Genomic DNA, 18,836 nt, shown 5'->3' on the forward strand with positions numbered 1-18,836 from the left:
AGTTGAACTTCGCAAGGTTTGCATGGGACCCCTTTCCAAGCCTGTCAAGATCCCTCTGGATGGCATTCCTTCCCTCCAGAGGGTGGACTGCCCCACAAGACAAGTTTCTGTTTCAAGGTAAACCTATTGAAGGTGCACTGAAACCCAGTGTCCATGTTGCCAGCAAAGATGTATAACAGCACCATTTCAAACACCAAATCCTGAGAAACAGGAGCACCACTTGTCATTGTTCTCCACTCGAACATTGAGCCATTGGCAGCAACCCTTTGAGTGTAGCTATCCAGCCAATTCCACTAGCCCATCCCTGAAATCAATTTTTCTCCATTTTAGAGACAAGGATGTTTTGTGAGACAGCATCAAATGCTTTTCACAAATCCAGGCAGATGGTGTCAGTTGCTTTCTCCTTTTCCACCAATGCCTTGTAGAAGGCCCACAAGTTTGCTAGGCACAATTTGTCATTTGGGAAGCCATTTTGACTGTCACTAAGTGCAATCCTTATTTTCCATGTAGCATGTTTTCCAGGAGGCTCTGCTCCATGATCTTACCCAACATGGTCTGTAGTTCTCTGGCTCTTTCTAGTTTCTCTTTGAAAAATAGGGATTTTTTTTCCTCTTTTCCAATTAGTGGGTACCTTGCTGGTCTCCCAGACATGAGGGACAGGGGCTTAGCCATTTCACCTGCCAGTTCTCTCTGGACCCATGGATTCATCTCATCAGATTCCATGGACCTGTGCATTTCGAGGTTCCTTAGATGGTCTCAAGCCTGATCTGATAAAGTGGGTTTTTGTCCATTCTCCTAGGTCCTGCATTTGCCTTCTTCAACTCAGGCTGTGTGACTGGCTTTCTGTTTTCAGTATTATTTTGTTCAGTTCACAGTGTGTCTCCTGACAGTTTTGCCTCCCAGGCTTGTGCAAAATCTTCTGAAGTCTTGCTATGAAGTTGAAGTTGCCATAACCACAATCATTTTCCATCTGTATCTCATACAATTATTATTTGCAGTATTGAATTCTCTGGAGATAAAATTTAAGTAGAGCTTTTGTAATTTCTTTTCCATCTCAAGCTTTTGTTTTTGTTTCCCACCATCTCTTTAACAATCCTGTTTCCCAGGAGACAGCTTGATATGTCCTCACGCTTCCAAGAGATAGGTTAATAGGTTAATAGGCAGGTGGGAGTTTCCAGATGTTTATGTGCTTGCCCAAAAAGCTGTCCACTGGTAGCAAATGAAGAGCTGGAAAGATACAATCCAAACACAGTCTTTTTTAGCTGATTGACTTATGTCTGAAATGCATGAGAAAAATGGAATTGAAATTAGGAGCAGTTTGGACCAAGCCCTTCATTATCAAATAGTCAATTAGAACTTTTTGTTCAAATTCTGATATAATTCACAAACACTGACTGAGTCATTACCACCGATAGAGGTGGGAGATAGAAATAATGCATTGCTTCCACACCATCTTTACTTAAGAGATATGTTGAGAATGGGCAATTCAAAGGGGATGGATGGTGCAAATGTTTTGTAATGGAATGTGAAGCCTCCCACCCAGAAGTCATCCAGACCAAACTGCTGATGGCAAGTGAGCAGTTAAGTTGAGGTACTTAGGAGTTCACTATGAAAAATCTTTTTTTTCCCAGTGAAATAAGTGATTCTGTACACAATCGTGAGGTTCATCAGGGAAAATTGATTGTTCTAAAATTTTGTTCCATCTGGGAAATCAAAATGAAATGAAGAAAAAAAATCATATTAAAAAAAACCCACCTTTTTTTTTCCCATTTTCTTTTCTCTGGAAAAAAAAACAAAAAACAACACAACATAGCTGCTCCATATGACATTATTTCAAGACTCAGTTGCTTAGGATGCTGTATTCCATAGTGTTAATCTGAGTGTCTAGTGCTGTATTTTTTAAGCAACATTCTCCTGGAAGGAAGAGCCCTTTGGAGGGGTCATATAGAGGCACACTGAAAGAGGTAGCCTTGGAAAAGTAACACCTGAAGAGGTTCTCATTCCTTTAAACATCACAGTACAAAGTAGAGATCAATTTTGGTTTCAGGGAGGCAGGCAGGATGGTGCAAGAAAGAGTATTTCCTTTCATCCTAATAGATAAGTATTGTTTTATAAAAGTTCTCGTGTTTTTGAAAAAAAATTATTATTTTAGCTGATGGCTAATGCTGCATATGTGCCTTACAGAGCAATCTTGTGGTAAGGAAAGGGAAGACAAAAATTCCCCTTTTCAAGTTCAGGTTTGAGGCCTGCTATGAACATTAATCTCTACTTTATTTCATTTGGCCACTGCTGGGATGGAACTTCTTACAGTCTCTAAGAAACCAAGCCTTACTTAAAATAAACAAGATATTATTTTTCATAGAGATATTGCTTTTTACCCAACATGTGTGGGATAGATTGTAATTCATGTGCATGATATATGAATGAAAAGGGAAAAAGAAATGCTTCCACAGAGCATACATTTTGTCTGTGGAAAACAGGAGGGTTTTTTGTCCAATCATATGAGATAGTAGCTTTCTTTTCAATTTCAAAGTGTTTTAGCTCATAACAGTGTGTTTGTTATATCAGTAATGATTGGATTCATTCTGACTACTATTTTGGGGAGTTTGGTACTTCTATCACTTTTGAAACAGCTTTGGAGAGAACTCAGTGGAGGTTTCTCCCTGGTGAGAACTTGCCTCCACACACACACACACACACACACACACACACACACACACACAGGATGGGTCTTGGGTTGAAAATACCCACTTTGAGAGAAGAGTTGTCTCCTGGTTACTCAGCCTGAATTACAGTCATGGTACTATAGGAGTAGGACATTGTTACCCTGAACTGTCATCATGGCAATCACAATGAGGAGAAAAATATAGCTATCATTATGAGAGCTTTACACTGCATAGTTTATCTCTATAACAGTGTGCTATGATGTGCCTAATTAGACTGTATCAGCTGCTCCATGTCTGCTGCTAAAGGGAGACTTTCTTATTGTATCTAGTAAACAGAGAGCTCTCAGCCTGTGATTTAGCACTGAAATTAAATTTAAGCATAGTTTCCCATTTGATTATCAGGCTATGGGTGACTTTTAAGGATCCTTTCCAATCCATTATTTCTGCTAGCTGTAAACACTTTGCCAGAGGAAGTTTCTTTCTCTTCTTTGGTGGATACAGACAAAGTGAAAACTCATCAATTTAAAGTTAGAAGGGAACAAATCAAAATAATTCCAAGTTTGCAAACTTTTCATGATGTTCAGTCTCCTTTTTTGACTGTTAGCTTCTGCATCTGAATCTCAGTTATTGAGACATAATAAATGTGATTGATTTGAATAAACAGAAAGTAAGAAGACCTCCAGAAACTAATACAGGACAAGAAATTGTGAAAAATTGTTCTTTTTATTCTTTTTCATGCCATATCATAGCTTCATTGTGAGAGGAGTATGGTGACTTCCACAGGACAATCTTTAATAAAAAAATGTAAATTTATAGAAAAAAATCCTATTTTCTTTAATGCACTAATCTATCAAAAGCATGTAAAAGTGTGTATTTCTTCAGTGATATTCTCTAAGGAAAAATTTGGAAAAAACTGAACATTGCAGAGACAAAATGCTCACAGTGGCAATTAAAAAGAAGTTTACAGGCTACTGTTTACTCACCTGCTATGTACTTTATATATTCTTGGGGAGAGGGTGGGTGGGTCAAGATAAGGTTATGGGACCTCTTTGTTTCTTTGGTAGTCTCTCTGTACTTGTGCTACTCTTGAAAGACATTCTCAGTTTGAGGGACGTGATGCCTGAACCTTGAAAGATATGATACCTTCATTTCAAGGAGCTGGAGACATTCTGTAGTAATTTCAGGGAAAATGTCTTCTGCATAACAAGCATATTTTTTGCTGCAGGAACTGGCAGGTTTTCAGTATACTGCAGTAAGAAGAAATAATTTGATCACATCAGACACACAAATGGAGTAAGATATTGCAACATTTTTACCGGAAGGGAAGCATAGAGGTGGGGAACAAAAACACAGGAGGGTTCTACTTTGACAGGGCTTTAGGTTTTGTAGTTGATAAATTAATCTTTGGAAGAATCAAAGATGTAACCCATTGGTGTATCTCTGAAGTTCAAGTGATCTGTGGGTCAGGGATGTTTTGTAGTGATTGTTTGGGCTTTGGCATGGTTGTGTTTGTAACTGGAAGCCACTGAGTCCTTGCAGCAGCCAGAGTGGGGAGGTGGATTTATGGTGTGATGCAAAAAGAGCAATGAGTTTTTGGTGCAGGTCAGGCTAAACAATAGAAATTTTCCTCTGCAGTAGGACGTTCCAAGTCCTTGTATGCCCTTTGCTTAAAGCACCTGGTAGGAAAGAAAGGTGTGAGACCTTTCAGCATACAGCAGCAAGGGTCTTGTTCCTGCTGGAGCAGGGGTGGGATCTCATGCCCCTCCTGGCCATCCTGTGGAACCTTTGAGATCCCTAATCCTGTGCAGCATTCTGTGGCTGAAACATAAGCATGTCTTCAAGGAAGAATAAGCACTCGCAGGTACACTGTTGCTCCCTTTCCACCAGGGCTCAGAGGAAGCTTTGATAGCTTCATTTCTTGACTTTTACTACTGACACACTAAGGAGGGAATTTTATGATTGGTTTACTGGGAATGGGATGATGGCCGGAAAGTGGTTTGCTCTATGTCTCAATTTCAGAAGGATCTTCTCTGAAATAGTGCTCTTACAGAGGTTTTTCTTGTTCTTTGCAGGCTGTGCCTTCCTAACATACTGCGAAAGGGAGTCTGCTCTAAAGGCCCAGAGCGCACTGCATGAACAGAAGACACTGCCAGGGGTGAGTCCAGACTGATAACATTTCCTTTTTTTTTTTTTTCTTTTCTTTTAAATCTAAAAAACGGGTTACATATGGTGTTCTCATGTTTGGAAGCAGAGAGTCTCCGTTTGTTTGGATGATTCAGTATTTGCATTGTGCTAATAAAACCAAGATACCACCAACCCAACCAAATGGTTCCCATGCACAAAACTAAAAGCTTTTTGCCTTTACTGGGAGTCAGGAAAACAGAAATCAACTGGTTACGGACTGGATTCTACCAGCCTAACACAGCTGAGAGCTTCTTTAGGATTCTGACAACTACAGAATGTTAGTTGTCCTCACCAGGTGCTTCCTCTCACTACTTTTCTTCTCTGAAGCAAGGTTTGGCAGCAAGAAATCAAGAAACAGATCACATTATTGAGTTATCACAGAATGAAAACATATTCCTGATGACAAAGTGGTTTGACTCAGTTACTTTAGTATTCAAGCAGCTGTAGCAGATTGGAAAGGCGGTGAGACAAGGAGAAAAGAGAGAGAGAGGAAAGACGCACACAAGATAATGAGGAAAATTATTCACATGAGCAAGATCTAAGGTTCAGACAACACAAGCAGAACTAAAAATAGAATCAGCATTATGTGGGGAAGACCTGCCCTGCTGGGATGGGTTTCTAGCTAAGTGGTTACCCGGGGGAGGGAGAGACTATTTAGATTCAGCCAGAGTGCGTGGATTAGGAGCAGCCAAGTGCTCCTGCGGCTGGAATGAAGCTGGTTTCACAATAACCAGGAGCCAGTGACCACATAACTAAGAGTGGGCTTCTGAGGGCTCCAGGCTGCATCTAAACTGAGAGGAAATCTATCCAAAAGTCTGTCTTTATTAGCTGGTGCTGAATGATTGATTGCTGTGTAGCAATAACCTACCTTTCCACCAGATTTAAGACACATCCCTTGCTCTGTGTTCTGAGGAAAGTGTTGATTCTGCTCTGCTTGTTTCCATCATCCTGGGTCTATTTACCTATCTCTAAGCCACCTTGCCAGTATGGAGATGCCCACGCACTTGCTCATCTACATCTATCTTTGCTTAAAAGGCCATACCTTATGCAAATATATACATACTTCATTGCCTAAAAATATTTCTGTCAGCTGACAGCTCCCTCTGAATTATTTTTTTTTTTCAGAAACTCCTTAGCAGCAGATTGAAAGTAACTTCAGTCTTGGGAGGGGATTTCAGTTTTTCTTCCTCCTCCCCCTTCCAATATTTTCTTTTTGCTTCTCTCTTTCCTGAATGATAAAAATGGATAGAAAAAAAAAAAAAGAGAGAGAGAATATGTTGAATAGGGGTGTTTCAGGTAACATTTTAACTGAAATTTTCTGAAATATGCTTAAAAAAAAATACATACTTATCTAAACTAGAGATGTGATGAATAGGGTGTTATGTATTTAAAAAAGAATAACTGAAATTCCAGATTTTCCACTGAGACTGCTTGCACTTCTCATTAGGAGGAGATCATTCACTTTATGGAACTCTATCTTCTCTGTGAGTTTAAAATCTTATCCTGAAATTGTATGATGATAATGTCTTCAAGAACACAGTAGGTCAGTGAGATTGAGGACTCAGGTTTTGGAGAGGGAGGGCAAGTGATGATTTGGGACTTTTTTTTCCCCTAAGTTCCTTATATGTTCACCGTTCTGATTCTCAATCTCTATGTTAGAGACTTCAAATCACAAAAGTCTTAAAGTCAAAACTGTTTTCTTGGACAGTGGTAGAATTCAACCAGCTTTTGCATTAGGATTGAGACTTCCTTCTAAGGCTGCACCAACTAATTCTAGACTACAGGGAAACAATTTCTTCCTTGGCTCGTGCAATTTCTCTTACATATATTCCATACTGGCCACACTGCCTCTAGAAGGCTTTTTTTTTTTTTTAATTTTCTTACACACTTTCAAGAGACACATCAAGATCTCATTGAGCTGAGAGCAGTGAATCCTCTGTCTAAAAGAGCAACCAGGTTTCTTAGAGTTCTGAACACTGATTTTCCCATCCCTTTCATTTCCAGTTCTATTTGTCTCAGGATAAAGGTTTACTTTCCACCAGCAAACCCTCTTCATGCAGCTTTCTGCCAAGTTTCTGAACTCATCCTCTGAATGATGTCACTGTAGTTTATTTAAGGAAACCAGTCTTGTCTCTTGATAAAGTATCATGCCTGGATACTGTTTTATGGTTCCTATCTGAGTAGCAGAGAATTATTTATGACTTACCTGACTGTTCTTGATAACATGCACCAAAAATATCAACCATAGTTCATCACCATAAAATAAGAGGCAATTTTAGGGTCAGAGGTCTAAGTCCTTATTCACATAAGTTCAAAATGAGATATATATAACATCTTCTCTTGACACTCCACTGTCTGTGACACAAACAGCTCGACTGAGGAGGCATCAAAAACAATTAACAGGCATGGTATAGGAAAAAATAAATAGACTAGACTAAGCCATTCTTTCCCATTCCCCAGTAAACTGTACACTTACCTGCTCTTGCAATATTGCTGTTTGTATTCTTTGCATTGTAAAACACAGAACTGAGTAATTTTTAATAATATGCACATGAATGGTAATGTATGGAAATGGTGAGGCATGAGGAGGTTTTGTCCAGATTCAGATGCCTTGCCTCTTAGCTATGTATCACTTTGTTTTTAGTGGAGTGGCTACATGCACATATTTTACAGTAATTACTTTCTGGATGTGCTTTGTACAATGACAGAAATATGTGAAACATATTTCTATGTTATATGTAGGACATAAACTCATCTTGTGGAATAATCAAAAGACTTCCAAGCAGGTATGTGTTGATTAATAAAGTCTTTATGGCACTTTGTTTTTGGATGGGAAGGAAACATGATACATATTTTGAAGCAACTGGATTGGAATGTAAAACATAAGACTATCATTTGAATCTTCTTCATCTGAATGAGTAAATTAGGTTATTTTGGAGAGTTTGAAATTGTTCTGTCTAAAATGGAAGGTTAATGTGGCACAGCATGTAAAGAGCACTTTGTGATTGTCGGACAATTCAAATTCTAGTGTTTACTTGTGATTGTTTATTTTACATATAATAGAGTGGCTGGATGATGAAGTATATTAGTTCTTTAATAATTTATAGAAATGCTTTGATGTTGCAGTAATTACATTAAAGGTCACATATCAAAGGTAATTTGGTTGAGCAGCTGTGATGGTTTCTCAGAAGCAATCAATATTGCTGTCCATGGCGCTGATTTCACCAAGGGGACTGCCAGATTAAAGGAGGCTTATTACCAGACAGACAGACACGGGGGAAATCAAGAACAGATTGGAGAGATGCACTATTCTTTTTCCTCACCTATAATTAACACTGTTCACCATAATCTGTGCTAATCCTTCATAGTGGGAAACTACCATTTTTTTTCTTTTTTTTTTAAACTCACATTATAAAAAGTGAATTAAGGCAAGGGAGAGTAATTTGGGGGAGCAGAAGAGAGAAATTAGAGAAGTTAAAAGTTGTCTCACCCCTGGGATCTCTGATGCTGATATATCCCACAATGATAAAATGCAATATCAAACCACAGGCCATGGTCCTGAGGAAAGCTAGGGGGGTAAAATGATCTAGACAATGACAGTGCAACGTATGGGAGAATTACATCTGCCAGCAGATTTTGTATAATATTATCTATTTGCCCCACAAAGCTCCACAGGAAATGAAATCGGGGAAATAAAATTATGTTTTAAGTGTAGTCATTTTGATTACAAATTATAGTGAAGCGAACTTTTTCTCCCCTTTCTTTTTTCTTTCTCAAGTGAATGGCAGAGGATAATGCTGAGAAATGTAATTACGCTATCAAGATCTACTTTTATTTATAGCACAAATAAACTGAGCTCTTGTATGATAAGCACAGCAGCATTTTTCTTCCCCTAGTTCTTTGTGGCTCTCTCAGGCAATGGGAGTGAACAGTCCATGTACACTTGGTTGGAGGCACTGTCTCTTTGCATAATGTTAAAACCTTCCTGTAAGACTTGCAAAGAATAACTATGAAATTAAGTATGTACGAAACTGTTAACCTCAGCAATCTGCAGGGCTTGTTCAGTCTGGGAAATAGGCTGGGTTTTCTTACTGTATCTATTCCTCTTGAAAGAGACCAGTGGTACTCCTGGTATGCTAAATTTCTCAGTGAGAAACATAATTAGTTTTCTCCCTAACTGTTCTGATATTCTTTGTCTCTTCTTGCCATCTAGAAAAAAATGCATTCTGTTTTATTCATCATATGCAAAAATATGCCTCTTTAAGACTAGAAGATAGGTGAGCTTATAAAACTCATATTAAACCCATTTTTTAAAGAAACAAAAACTCTCCATCTTATTTCAGGTGCCAAGAGTTTGGTTTTTTTTTTGTTTGTTTGTTTTTGTTTTGTGAGGTTTTGTTTCTTTGATTTGTTTTGTTGGGGGATTGTTTGTTTGTTTGTTTGTTTTAATATAAAAGGTTTTTCCAACATTACTAGTTTTACCTGACTTAAATTTTTATGTATATGTGAGGAAAGACACCTGAACATAGGGGAGAGGAGTTTTGTTGGGAGTTTTTGTTTGTTTGTTTGTTTGTTTGTTTGTTTGTTTGTTTTAATAAAAAAGGTTTTTCCAACATTACTGGTCTTACCTCATTTAAATTTTTATGTATATGTGAGGAAAGACACCTGAACATGGAGGAGAGGGGGGAGGGTACCTTGCAAGGTCTGGCCTCTCTTAAATCCATGTCACAAGGCTTAAATGAGACATAAGAGTCATGTGGACTTCAGAAGTCCTGCACATATAGCATGGATTTCACTGCTTAAGCAGGCCTTGAAATTTTGCTCTCTTATTGTCTTTTTTTTTTTTAATGTTTCAAAGCTTTTTCCAAAAGCTTGTTAGAAAACCATTAAACCACATATCACCCTGCATGCTGTGTTGTGCCAAAAATGGTATTATATTCCCACAACGTCCCATTTCAAAAGTTTTTCTCTACTGATGTAAATTGCAATTTGGTCAGCAGTGGTAGGCTGGATGGGTTCCATTGATTAAAGTAGCCTGCTGAACACACAGCTTGCTCACCATGCCCTTTAGATTTTGAAAGAAAACACATTTAATTGTTCCCTTGGGAGAAACATGTCTGTTTTCTGAAGTTAAAAATGAAGATGAAAAGGAATAAAACCAGATTTGAGGTAAGAGACTTGGAAAAAAAAAAAAAAAGAAAAAGAAAAAGAGAAAAAACCCCAAAAAACAAAACAAAAAAACAGTCCTTCAGAAATTCTCCAGAAATTCTCCCTTTAAGATTTTTGGATGTCAATGTCATGCTTAAAGTGATATTTATTTTTTTACCCTTTGTTTCCTCCTTCTGAGTGACCAGGCAGAAAAAGTACTTTTGAACCTTGCTTTGGATAAAGCAGGGCAGAGGAGAGGAAGAGGAAGCTATAGGCACTTTCCATTTGCTAAAAACCCCTGTAGTTTGACAGCGCTGCTCTGTTCACCAGATGAGATGAAACACCTGGGTCCTATCTGCTTGGTAAACATTAAAGTTCCATTTCACTAGTTAAAGATTGGCTTCTGTATCCCTACAAGGCAGCCTCTAGAATACAAAGTAAACTCTCTCTCTGCTACCCAGTCCAAAGAGCTTTGCAGAGAAAGAGCACAGTGCCAGCATCCTGACAGAGCCAGTGTGTTGGATGCACACTGTTATCTCAGCTGAGACTGGTGTATTCATCACCTTTGTGGTGGCTAACCACACTCAGCCTGAGATGCAAAATGGGAAAAAGGCTTCCCAGTTGCGTCTGAGATTTGGTGGCAATTGAAAAATGATGTGCAAGAAAAAAAATCATAAAGGTAGCATTGTCTTGTCTTTTTAATTTGACACCTTTTGGATCTCAGAGGATGATTTTCAAGTTATTCAACAAAAGCTTTTGCTGGACCTTCATTTGCTTTATGTGTTATTCAATGACAACTTTTCTCTCTGACGTGTCTGCCATAGGAGGATCAATCTAATTTTATGTACAACTGTAAAGATGAATGATAAGTAGAAAGGATTCAGGCAAGTACAAGCTGAATAAATTATAAAGGGCAAATGATGACAGGACTGGGGGTCCCAAGAGACAGTGATATGATAACAGAAACTAAAGACGAATTTATGATGGATGTAGTTAGCATGTACTGAGGCTGTTAATTCTTCAGGGTAGTTTTACAACTTCTTGTGATTGGAGCAATCAAAGTATTTCATTTTAAAGAGATGCTGTATATTTTCACTTGTCTGTTCTGCATATTTGTATGTATGTCCTCATTTACATGCATAGCAGTAAACTCCCATAGGCTAGTCAAGCTTACCTCCCATCAAAGGACCTCTATTCTCCAAACCATAATGCCACTGTTTATGCATAAATAAATAGATAATGTGCAACAATTTGAGGGCAAAGCTGGATATCAGGGAAAAAAAAAAGTTTTCATTTTCTTAGAACACAGCGAACAAATTTTTTTAGACCCTGCAAGTAGCTGAGCACCTCCAGCTACCTTCAAAGCCAAGCTCAGAGATTGAGTCAGCTCACAGATCCCTGATGAAAAATTATGTATAACAAGTTTCAGGTAGGTCAAATTTTGGGCTTAAGCTGCTGTAAGAGCAGCTGATGCAGCATCATAAAGTTAGAAGCAAATCTGATCTCAGAGCAGTTCTTGATTGCATTTCATTCATACTCTTATTTCGAACTCTTGTTCCTTATTATTAAGTATATTTGCATGAAAATGATCTTTTTTCCTTCCTCTGAAGGGTTGTCTCTTGTCTGTGAGTAATGCTTACTCTGGCCTACATTTGTGAATACCATGGGCTGGATTCTGACTTCATTTACACAAGTGTAAATCAGCAATGATCTGATTGAGGTCAAGGGATTTATATGGCGTAGGAAAGAGCAGACTCAGCTATATTTGTCACTGCTGAAATGATGTCATCGTGAAAAGTACCGTATCTCTAAATGGGGAAACATATTTTTACCAAGAATCTTTGCATGCGAATGCATGATCTCACAAAACACTGAGCATCCCTGACACCTGCTGGGCCCTTCAATAGCTCCCACAGCCCTTTTGCTACAGAGAGGTCCCAGCCCCAAACTGTAAGAATTAAGGATGGTTGATGCCTTGGTGTTTCAACAGTGTTCATTAGATACTAATGAACCCTAAGTATTTGAATTGCCAGTTGCATCACCCTGCTGATTTGGCAATGATGGGATAATCCCAGGAATAGCTTGCAAGCAGTAAACCCTCATTCCTCATCCCACATTTCCAGTCACAGAGAAACAGAGGAAGAGGACAGGCACCCTTTAACTTTTCATTTTTTCAGTCATAGAGTGAGAGATTACCTAGCCCAGGAGTCATGGTTCATAGGCTAACCTCCCCATAAACACCCACTTCCTATATTTGCACTACAAAGTCTGGGCTGCTTGTGATCTGCAAGGCCACTGTAAGTTTCTAGAAAAGCACTTAGTATAAGATCCTGTATAATTGTGTGATTTGGATTTCTTCCTGGGGTGATGTGCCCACCTATACTACAGCTTTACAAGCTGTACCAGTCATAGCCTATACTGGTGTGAGCATTGTCTGCCTGATGTTTTTCATGCAGTGTATACATCCCTTAAAACCCTTCAGATCCTCAGTGACAATACAATAATTCCTTTTTATTTTTTTTTTAATACAAAGGCTGAAGACCATGCACAAGAGTGATGGATCAGATGTGTATCTCTGCCACCAAAATCATTATCTTTGAAACACACATACCTGTGTCTTGATCTAATTTAATTTAAATAGTCTATGTAATATCAATGAAAACACGAAAACATGGACTTGAATGCTGTGGAGTAACTGCATGCCATGACTGTAATTCTTGGTGGGCAGTTCTACAGTAAGGACTTGAATCTTTCCTGAAACACTATTTCTGGTAGTGCTACTTATGCTATGTAGGTTAAGAACATCTATGCTTGTTGAAAACATTTCAGTTGCAGAGTAGACAGCCTGCCAGCCTTACCATGTGAAATCCATCCACTGGCTGCAGATCCTTTAAAAAATAAGCCGTGTTCCCTACATTAAATAATCTAAGAGCATGATTTGTGCATTAAACTTAAAACTGTTCTTTAGGTTAAGGACATCTTTTAAAGAACTATCTGAGCTGGAATGCTTTTGGGAGTGGCAGGAACTGTCCCATCTCTCCGCTCTCGAGTAACTTCTGATAGGACTTGACGTGATGTAACCCATTTAGCTACTGTGCTTCCCTTCCCTTGCTGCGCTCTGTCTCTGGCAGGGAGAAAGTGGTGGGGAGTGACTGACCATGAGATTGCACTATCAGTTGAGGCGAGCAGGTATCTGAAGTGATTTTGCTCTTTTGAGTAAGCTGCAGTGAGAGACTTACAGTGGCCCTGCATGTATGAGCTGCTGCACTTGGCAGGTTCCCAGCAATGTCAAATCTCTCTGATTAGTTTCTGTAAGTACAAGGACAAAATTAAGCCTAACCTATTTTTCAAAGAAGAAATGTGCATTTCCCATTTTTCTCTTTAATGGGAACTTCTTATATCTTGTGTCCCATACCTTTTTTCCCCCTCCCCTTCCCACCATGCCACTCCTTTAAAAAAAAAAAGTTTGTTAAAATACAATTTCTTGTAAAAACATGCATTCAAATTTCTTTGATTTCTGTAACTATTTTGACCTTGATATGCATTCATTTTCAGCACCAAATGAATCTTCTAGTGCTAGAATGAAGTTGTTCTTTTACTTTCCCCTTAGGTATGGTATACTACAATCCTAAAATCCTCTGCTTCTTTCTAGTGCATATTTTCTTTGACATGTTGCAAAAAATGAGTGTTTTGATCACTAGCTTTGTAGGCAGGTTTTGGCAGAGCAAGTTCTGTCCAGCTATAACTAATCCATTCCAAGCTCAGGTTGTTCCTTCAAACAGATGGAGAAAATTTATTTTTCTCTTGTTCTTAGAATGGCTCAGTAATTTCTATGCTACTATATTGACTTTGCACGGTAAATATGTAACTGATAAGACATGCTAGCGTGAGTTTCTGATTTCATTTACAGCTTTGATCAGTGGAAGAGCACTTTGTTTTCAAGGTGGTAAAACTGGAATCAGTTTTTCTTGGTCTTTTTATTTATGGCTAGCTTACTGTAGAGGTTTTCCTTGGTAAACATTTGAGGTGCTGCTTTTGTCTTTTTGGCTATTTTGTAGTGTCCTTTCTCAATGAAGTCACGCTAATGTCTGCTGTCTGAACAAGCATCATTTTCTCCTTTTCTCCTCCATCCCATCTCACCCTGCACGTCTGTCCTTGCCATCTCTTATCTCCTTTGTAGATTTGCTGGAAACATTACCCTGCATTCCCATAATGCCTGCTTGGTGAAATGAGTTGAGATTACAGCTGCTGAGGAGGAACACTGTGCTTCCCAACTACTTCTGCCTGGGAGAGCATGTATTTTCTCCAGAAAAAGGGAGAGACTCAGCTTACTGAACATTTCCACAAGTTTTGTGATGCCACATGTATATAGACTGCAGAGCTGGCTTGTCCTAAACCTCATGTCTCTTGAAATTATGAGGCTTAGTGTATGAGCTTTTCAGTGCATACTCATGTGGCCCAAGAGAAACAAGACACCCAGGAGAGGGTTGTGCATGTGCTCTCTTGTCTGTTCTTCCTCAGAGCAACTGGGGATTGATTTCTCTGCCTGTGTTTATCCTGCACAGGGGAAGGAAGTGGGATGTACAGAGGGTGAACCTTTCTAACCTTTCAGGGTACCTGTTTTGTTGGTAGCAGCCTGCTGCTTCCACCTTGTTTTTTCTGCCACTGCATCCTCACATTGCTTGACGTGACTCACGCTTTCACCTGGGAGAGGAGAGGCTGAGACACTCCTGGACATGTTGGGCATGTGTTGCTAGCATTCAACAAGCACAGAGCTTCTGAGGGAAGCCTGAGAAAATGCTGATATTTGAGGGCTTTGTATGGGGTTTTTTTTGGAACCTACAGCTCTACAAATGTGGATGCACTACAAAGAGTACAGATGTGACGCTCTTCAAAGACAGTGTCTCATGTCCCAGTGGAGGTCCCAAATTTATGAATATTGCTATGTATTCCTGTTTCATTTTTTTGTCAGTTAAGCCTTAAACATTTTCTACCAGTACTCTGAATCCGACCTGCCACAGCACAATGATAATGCTTTTAAAGTGAGCCTGTCCAAACTAATTTCATTGTCCTTGTTGAGTGAAGTGCAACAATTAAGCAGACAGCACAAATGAGTCCAGATAAATCTAGTATTTACAATTATTTCAGTTTGGATAATCTAATGTGATATTCATTGTGCAGCTAAGAATTATGTTTCTCAGTGAGGAGGGGGTGCCATTCAGTATTCTTGTTGGCTGGATGTAAATTCAGAGTAACTCCATAGGCTCTTGCAGAGTTTAAGCTTCTTTACATCAGTGCAGCTCAAATGAGAATCTTGTCCTCTTTCTTTAGATGCCCTATACAGCTGAGTCCCTTCAGCTGTGCTTGCACTTTAGAGATACAGCCAAGGGAGCTGGAAGGTCATTTTTTTTTCTATTTTATTTTTTTTTTAAAGTTTTTTTCCCTGGGCCAGGGTTGTGTTGTTGAACTCGCTCACTTTAAGGACTTCAGCTTTCTATGAGCACCTCTTCACTCTCCAGCACTGAAACACTGACTGACAACTTGAGTTACCCTTCAGATCTCTCATTGCCGCTGACTTTCTGAATAGAACTGCAATCAGATCTCCTCATTACGGGTGCTTCTCTTTCTTGGTATTAAACACCTTGTGGCTGTGCCCTGCCTTTCCACCAATTCCAGCTGAAAACTCACAGCAATCCTGGTTGAAAGCCAAGAGATTTATACCAGCATATCAACATTAAAAGGCAGATTTGTGCTAGTTTCTGCTTCATTTCTTTTCAGGATACATTGCTTCTCATTCCCTGCTCCTGGTCCCCCCTCTCTTCAAGCAGGCCTCACTGTGTTGCTGGGCAATTTTCACCAACTTAATCACATTTGGGCCGAGTGTTTTTCCTGCAGACCCTGGAGTGTGCATTGCTTAGGCCTTGGTTATTAGTTTACACAATATATGAAGCCCATTAGAAGAGGATAATCAGGGCTTGTAGAAGGCCACCTCACTCGTTATCTGAGGAGGTTATGCTAAGCCTCTGTAGTTATTAATCATACTTTCCCATGCAGATAGCTGAAGATGAAGAGTCACACTTATCCTCTTTGCTCCTCATTCTTTCACTCTGATGTGCAAACTCTTTTTATAATCGTTGTTATTATGGTTATTCATAGCCCATCCAGCCAGCCAGCACTGCTCCTAAGATGACACTTGAAGTCTTGCACCTCTCTGAGGTGGCCTGATGATACAGATCAGAGCCACTGGAGGTCTCTCCATTTGAAACTCAGAAAACATCCTTGAGAGTCCTAGAAAGTCTCTGCTAGCTGTTATTGAATTGCAGTATCTTGTCCAGAGGCCAAGAGAATTCTGAACAGAAGCCGACACCATTACAAGAGCCAAGTTTAACAGCAACCCTCTTGATTTCACTTGCCTTGCTTTTTAATATCAGCTCTAACCTTGAACTTTGACTAAGATGATATGCTACCTTGTGGCTTTTTGAAACCTAGCCTAATGCCCTTTTAATCGAAGTGAATGATCCTTTTTCCTTACTTCACTTTTAAAGCACTTAAGTCAACTTGGATAAAATCAGAACTGTACTAAATGGACTCAATATTGTTAAAAAAAAAGTTTTAAAAGTTTTAAAGTGTTTACTCCTTGACAGAATTTTTTTTGCCCTAGAAATATGTTTAGGTTTAAATCACTCTCTTTCTGATATCCTGTGTACACAAAACAATTCCCCAGAAAAACTTGTTTAAAAGCCAATTAGTTGAAACTTTTTCTCCAATGGCTCTAGTCATGGAGGCTTTGGTTCAATAAAATTAAAGTTAAAACAACAGTTAACAACTAACACCATTCAGCATTTAGACATTGCACGACCATCCAGTCACAGATCACATCAGTGTGCAGCTACTTCCTACTGCATGCACGCCTATTTCTTTCCTTTGTCTCCACTACCACTTTTGCAGAAGCTGTCCTCCAATTTTTTTCTTGTCTCCCTTAAAGAAAACTGGTTTTCTGTGAGAGCACTTAGTTTCTGAAGCAGTAGCCATGTCAGTGACATGAAGAAATCCACAACAATGGAGACCATAGTATCTATCATGCAAATTTAAAATCACTTGTTCATTCAGTTCTTAAAACCTGGATTACTCTTTGAACCTGGAGTGTGAGTTACCATATATGTATGTTTTTCCATCCTAATATTGTTTCTCAATCTGTGAAAACAGGAAAATTTCCAGAATGAACACTTTGTAACATTTCTCCTTTGACTGAAATACATAAAACTCAAAACTCTGATTTCTCCTTAAGAAGTCTATCTCATCCCCAAATGCTGTGCTTATATAACAATTCTGCATATCTAGAGGAAGGTAGTGCTGCTGTATTGACTGAGAGGTCCACTAGTCTCTGTCATCTCATGATCTGGCTTCTCCTCTTTTCTCTTTTCTTTTTCTTCTTTTTTATGTTTTGTCTTCACCTAGACAGCATGCTTGATAATGCATAAGACCTTTGCTAGGGCATTGTGGGGGTTTTTTTTGGTTGGTTAGTTTAGGGTTGGGGGAGGGGTTTGTTTGTTTGTAGGGTAGAGTTTTTGTATGGCTTCTTTTTTAAATTATTTTTAATGAAAGTATTTTCTCTAGAAAATGTCAATTCAAGACCTTTTCATTTGAGGGATCATAGTGGATTTGATCATGCATTTATGTGAAGACTGAGTTTTGGATCTGATAGAAAATTCTTGCTCAAATGAAAAGGCCAGAAAAGCAGAAATCAACCCAAACAGGCAGGCATGACATTTGCTTGACATACGTAGCTTCCCTGATACAAATCCCTGCATTACCTAATTCAAACTAAAAAGTGAACAGACACTGGCTTTTCTCTGCCCTCCCCAGCTAAATTTCCTACTCCCCTGATCCTTGACTATTTGAAGATATTTGCACATACACTTCCTTTATTTTCTCCTCCTCTCCCTCCATTTTTATAGAAATTGCTATGTAATTTTCTGGAAATGCTAAGGACTTTTTTTGAGTGGATGAATATTTTGGTGTGATTCTTTGAGGCACGATACCAGACCTGGATGATTTTAAGATGAATTTAAGGTTTTTGACATGCAGTGACGAGAGGGGACTAGGCACACAGATGGAGTTTGCTGCACATGACCTCAGGTTTCATTAAGATGTCGGCAGCTCCTCAGTTGCATCTGAACAAACTGGTCACCTTTATCCTCCCTGAGGTAGTGAAGAGAGAAATACCAATGATAAAGAGCAGTTTTGAGGGCTGAACTAGAACCAGTGTTTCCAAACTCTAGATTCAGTTCTTGCCTAAGTAACAGAATTCAACAAACCCACCTTTGCCTTGATATCCTAACTATGAAATGGAGTTAATTAACCTTCCCCCAGTGCTATCTCTTTGATTGGTAGGCATTTAGAGTCCTCCAGAAAAGTATTTTTCCTTTCATATGCATCTGTGTTTGTGTACAGTGCTTAGCAGTGACAACTCCTGCTTTTGACTACGGTGTCCTAGACACTCCTGTGATGCTGACAAAGGATGATAACTGTTGGGAGGGAAAAGCTTTCTTCCGATATAAGTTGATGGCTCAGGATGATTCTTGCCTTTCAGAAGGGGGTTGCCTCTCTTCTCTTTCTCATGATTGACCTGAAAATAAATAAGGAAAGAGTGACATTCTTACTAGTGCTTTATTTTTATATATTTATTTTAAGAAAGGAGAATTTCTCTGAGACTCATGCTGCACTTGTCTATACTGTATTTGACATCTGTGATAAAATTTGGGTCAGATACACTTGTTGATAAAAAGAGGCATCCTACAAACAGCCCTGTGCTTGCATTAGGGTCATGTCAAGAAT

At 39.0% G+C, this 18,836-nt stretch overlaps 1 protein-coding gene across 16 annotated transcripts in view; it reads left to right on the plus strand.

Annotated features, from left to right (window-relative positions):
- CELF4 (CUGBP Elav-like family member 4) overlaps positions 1-18,836 on the plus strand; it is a 712,154-nt gene that overhangs the window by 86,334 nt on the left and 606,984 nt on the right. For all 16 annotated transcript variants that reach the window (XR_004982016.2, XR_004982017.2, XM_036402637.2 and 13 more), the window contains exon 2: positions 4,739-4,821. Coding sequence is in view for 14 of the 16 variants with exons in the window: in XM_036402637.2 (XP_036258530.1) it covers positions 4,739-4,821 (83 nt within the window). In the remaining 2 variants the exon portion in view is untranslated. The remainder of the gene's footprint in view (positions 1-4,738; positions 4,822-18,836) is intronic.

This window comes from Molothrus ater, chromosome Z (genome assembly GCF_012460135.2).
Source record: "Molothrus ater isolate BHLD 08-10-18 breed brown headed cowbird chromosome Z, BPBGC_Mater_1.1, whole genome shotgun sequence".
Taxonomy (NCBI): Eukaryota; Metazoa; Chordata; class Aves; order Passeriformes; family Icteridae; genus Molothrus; species Molothrus ater.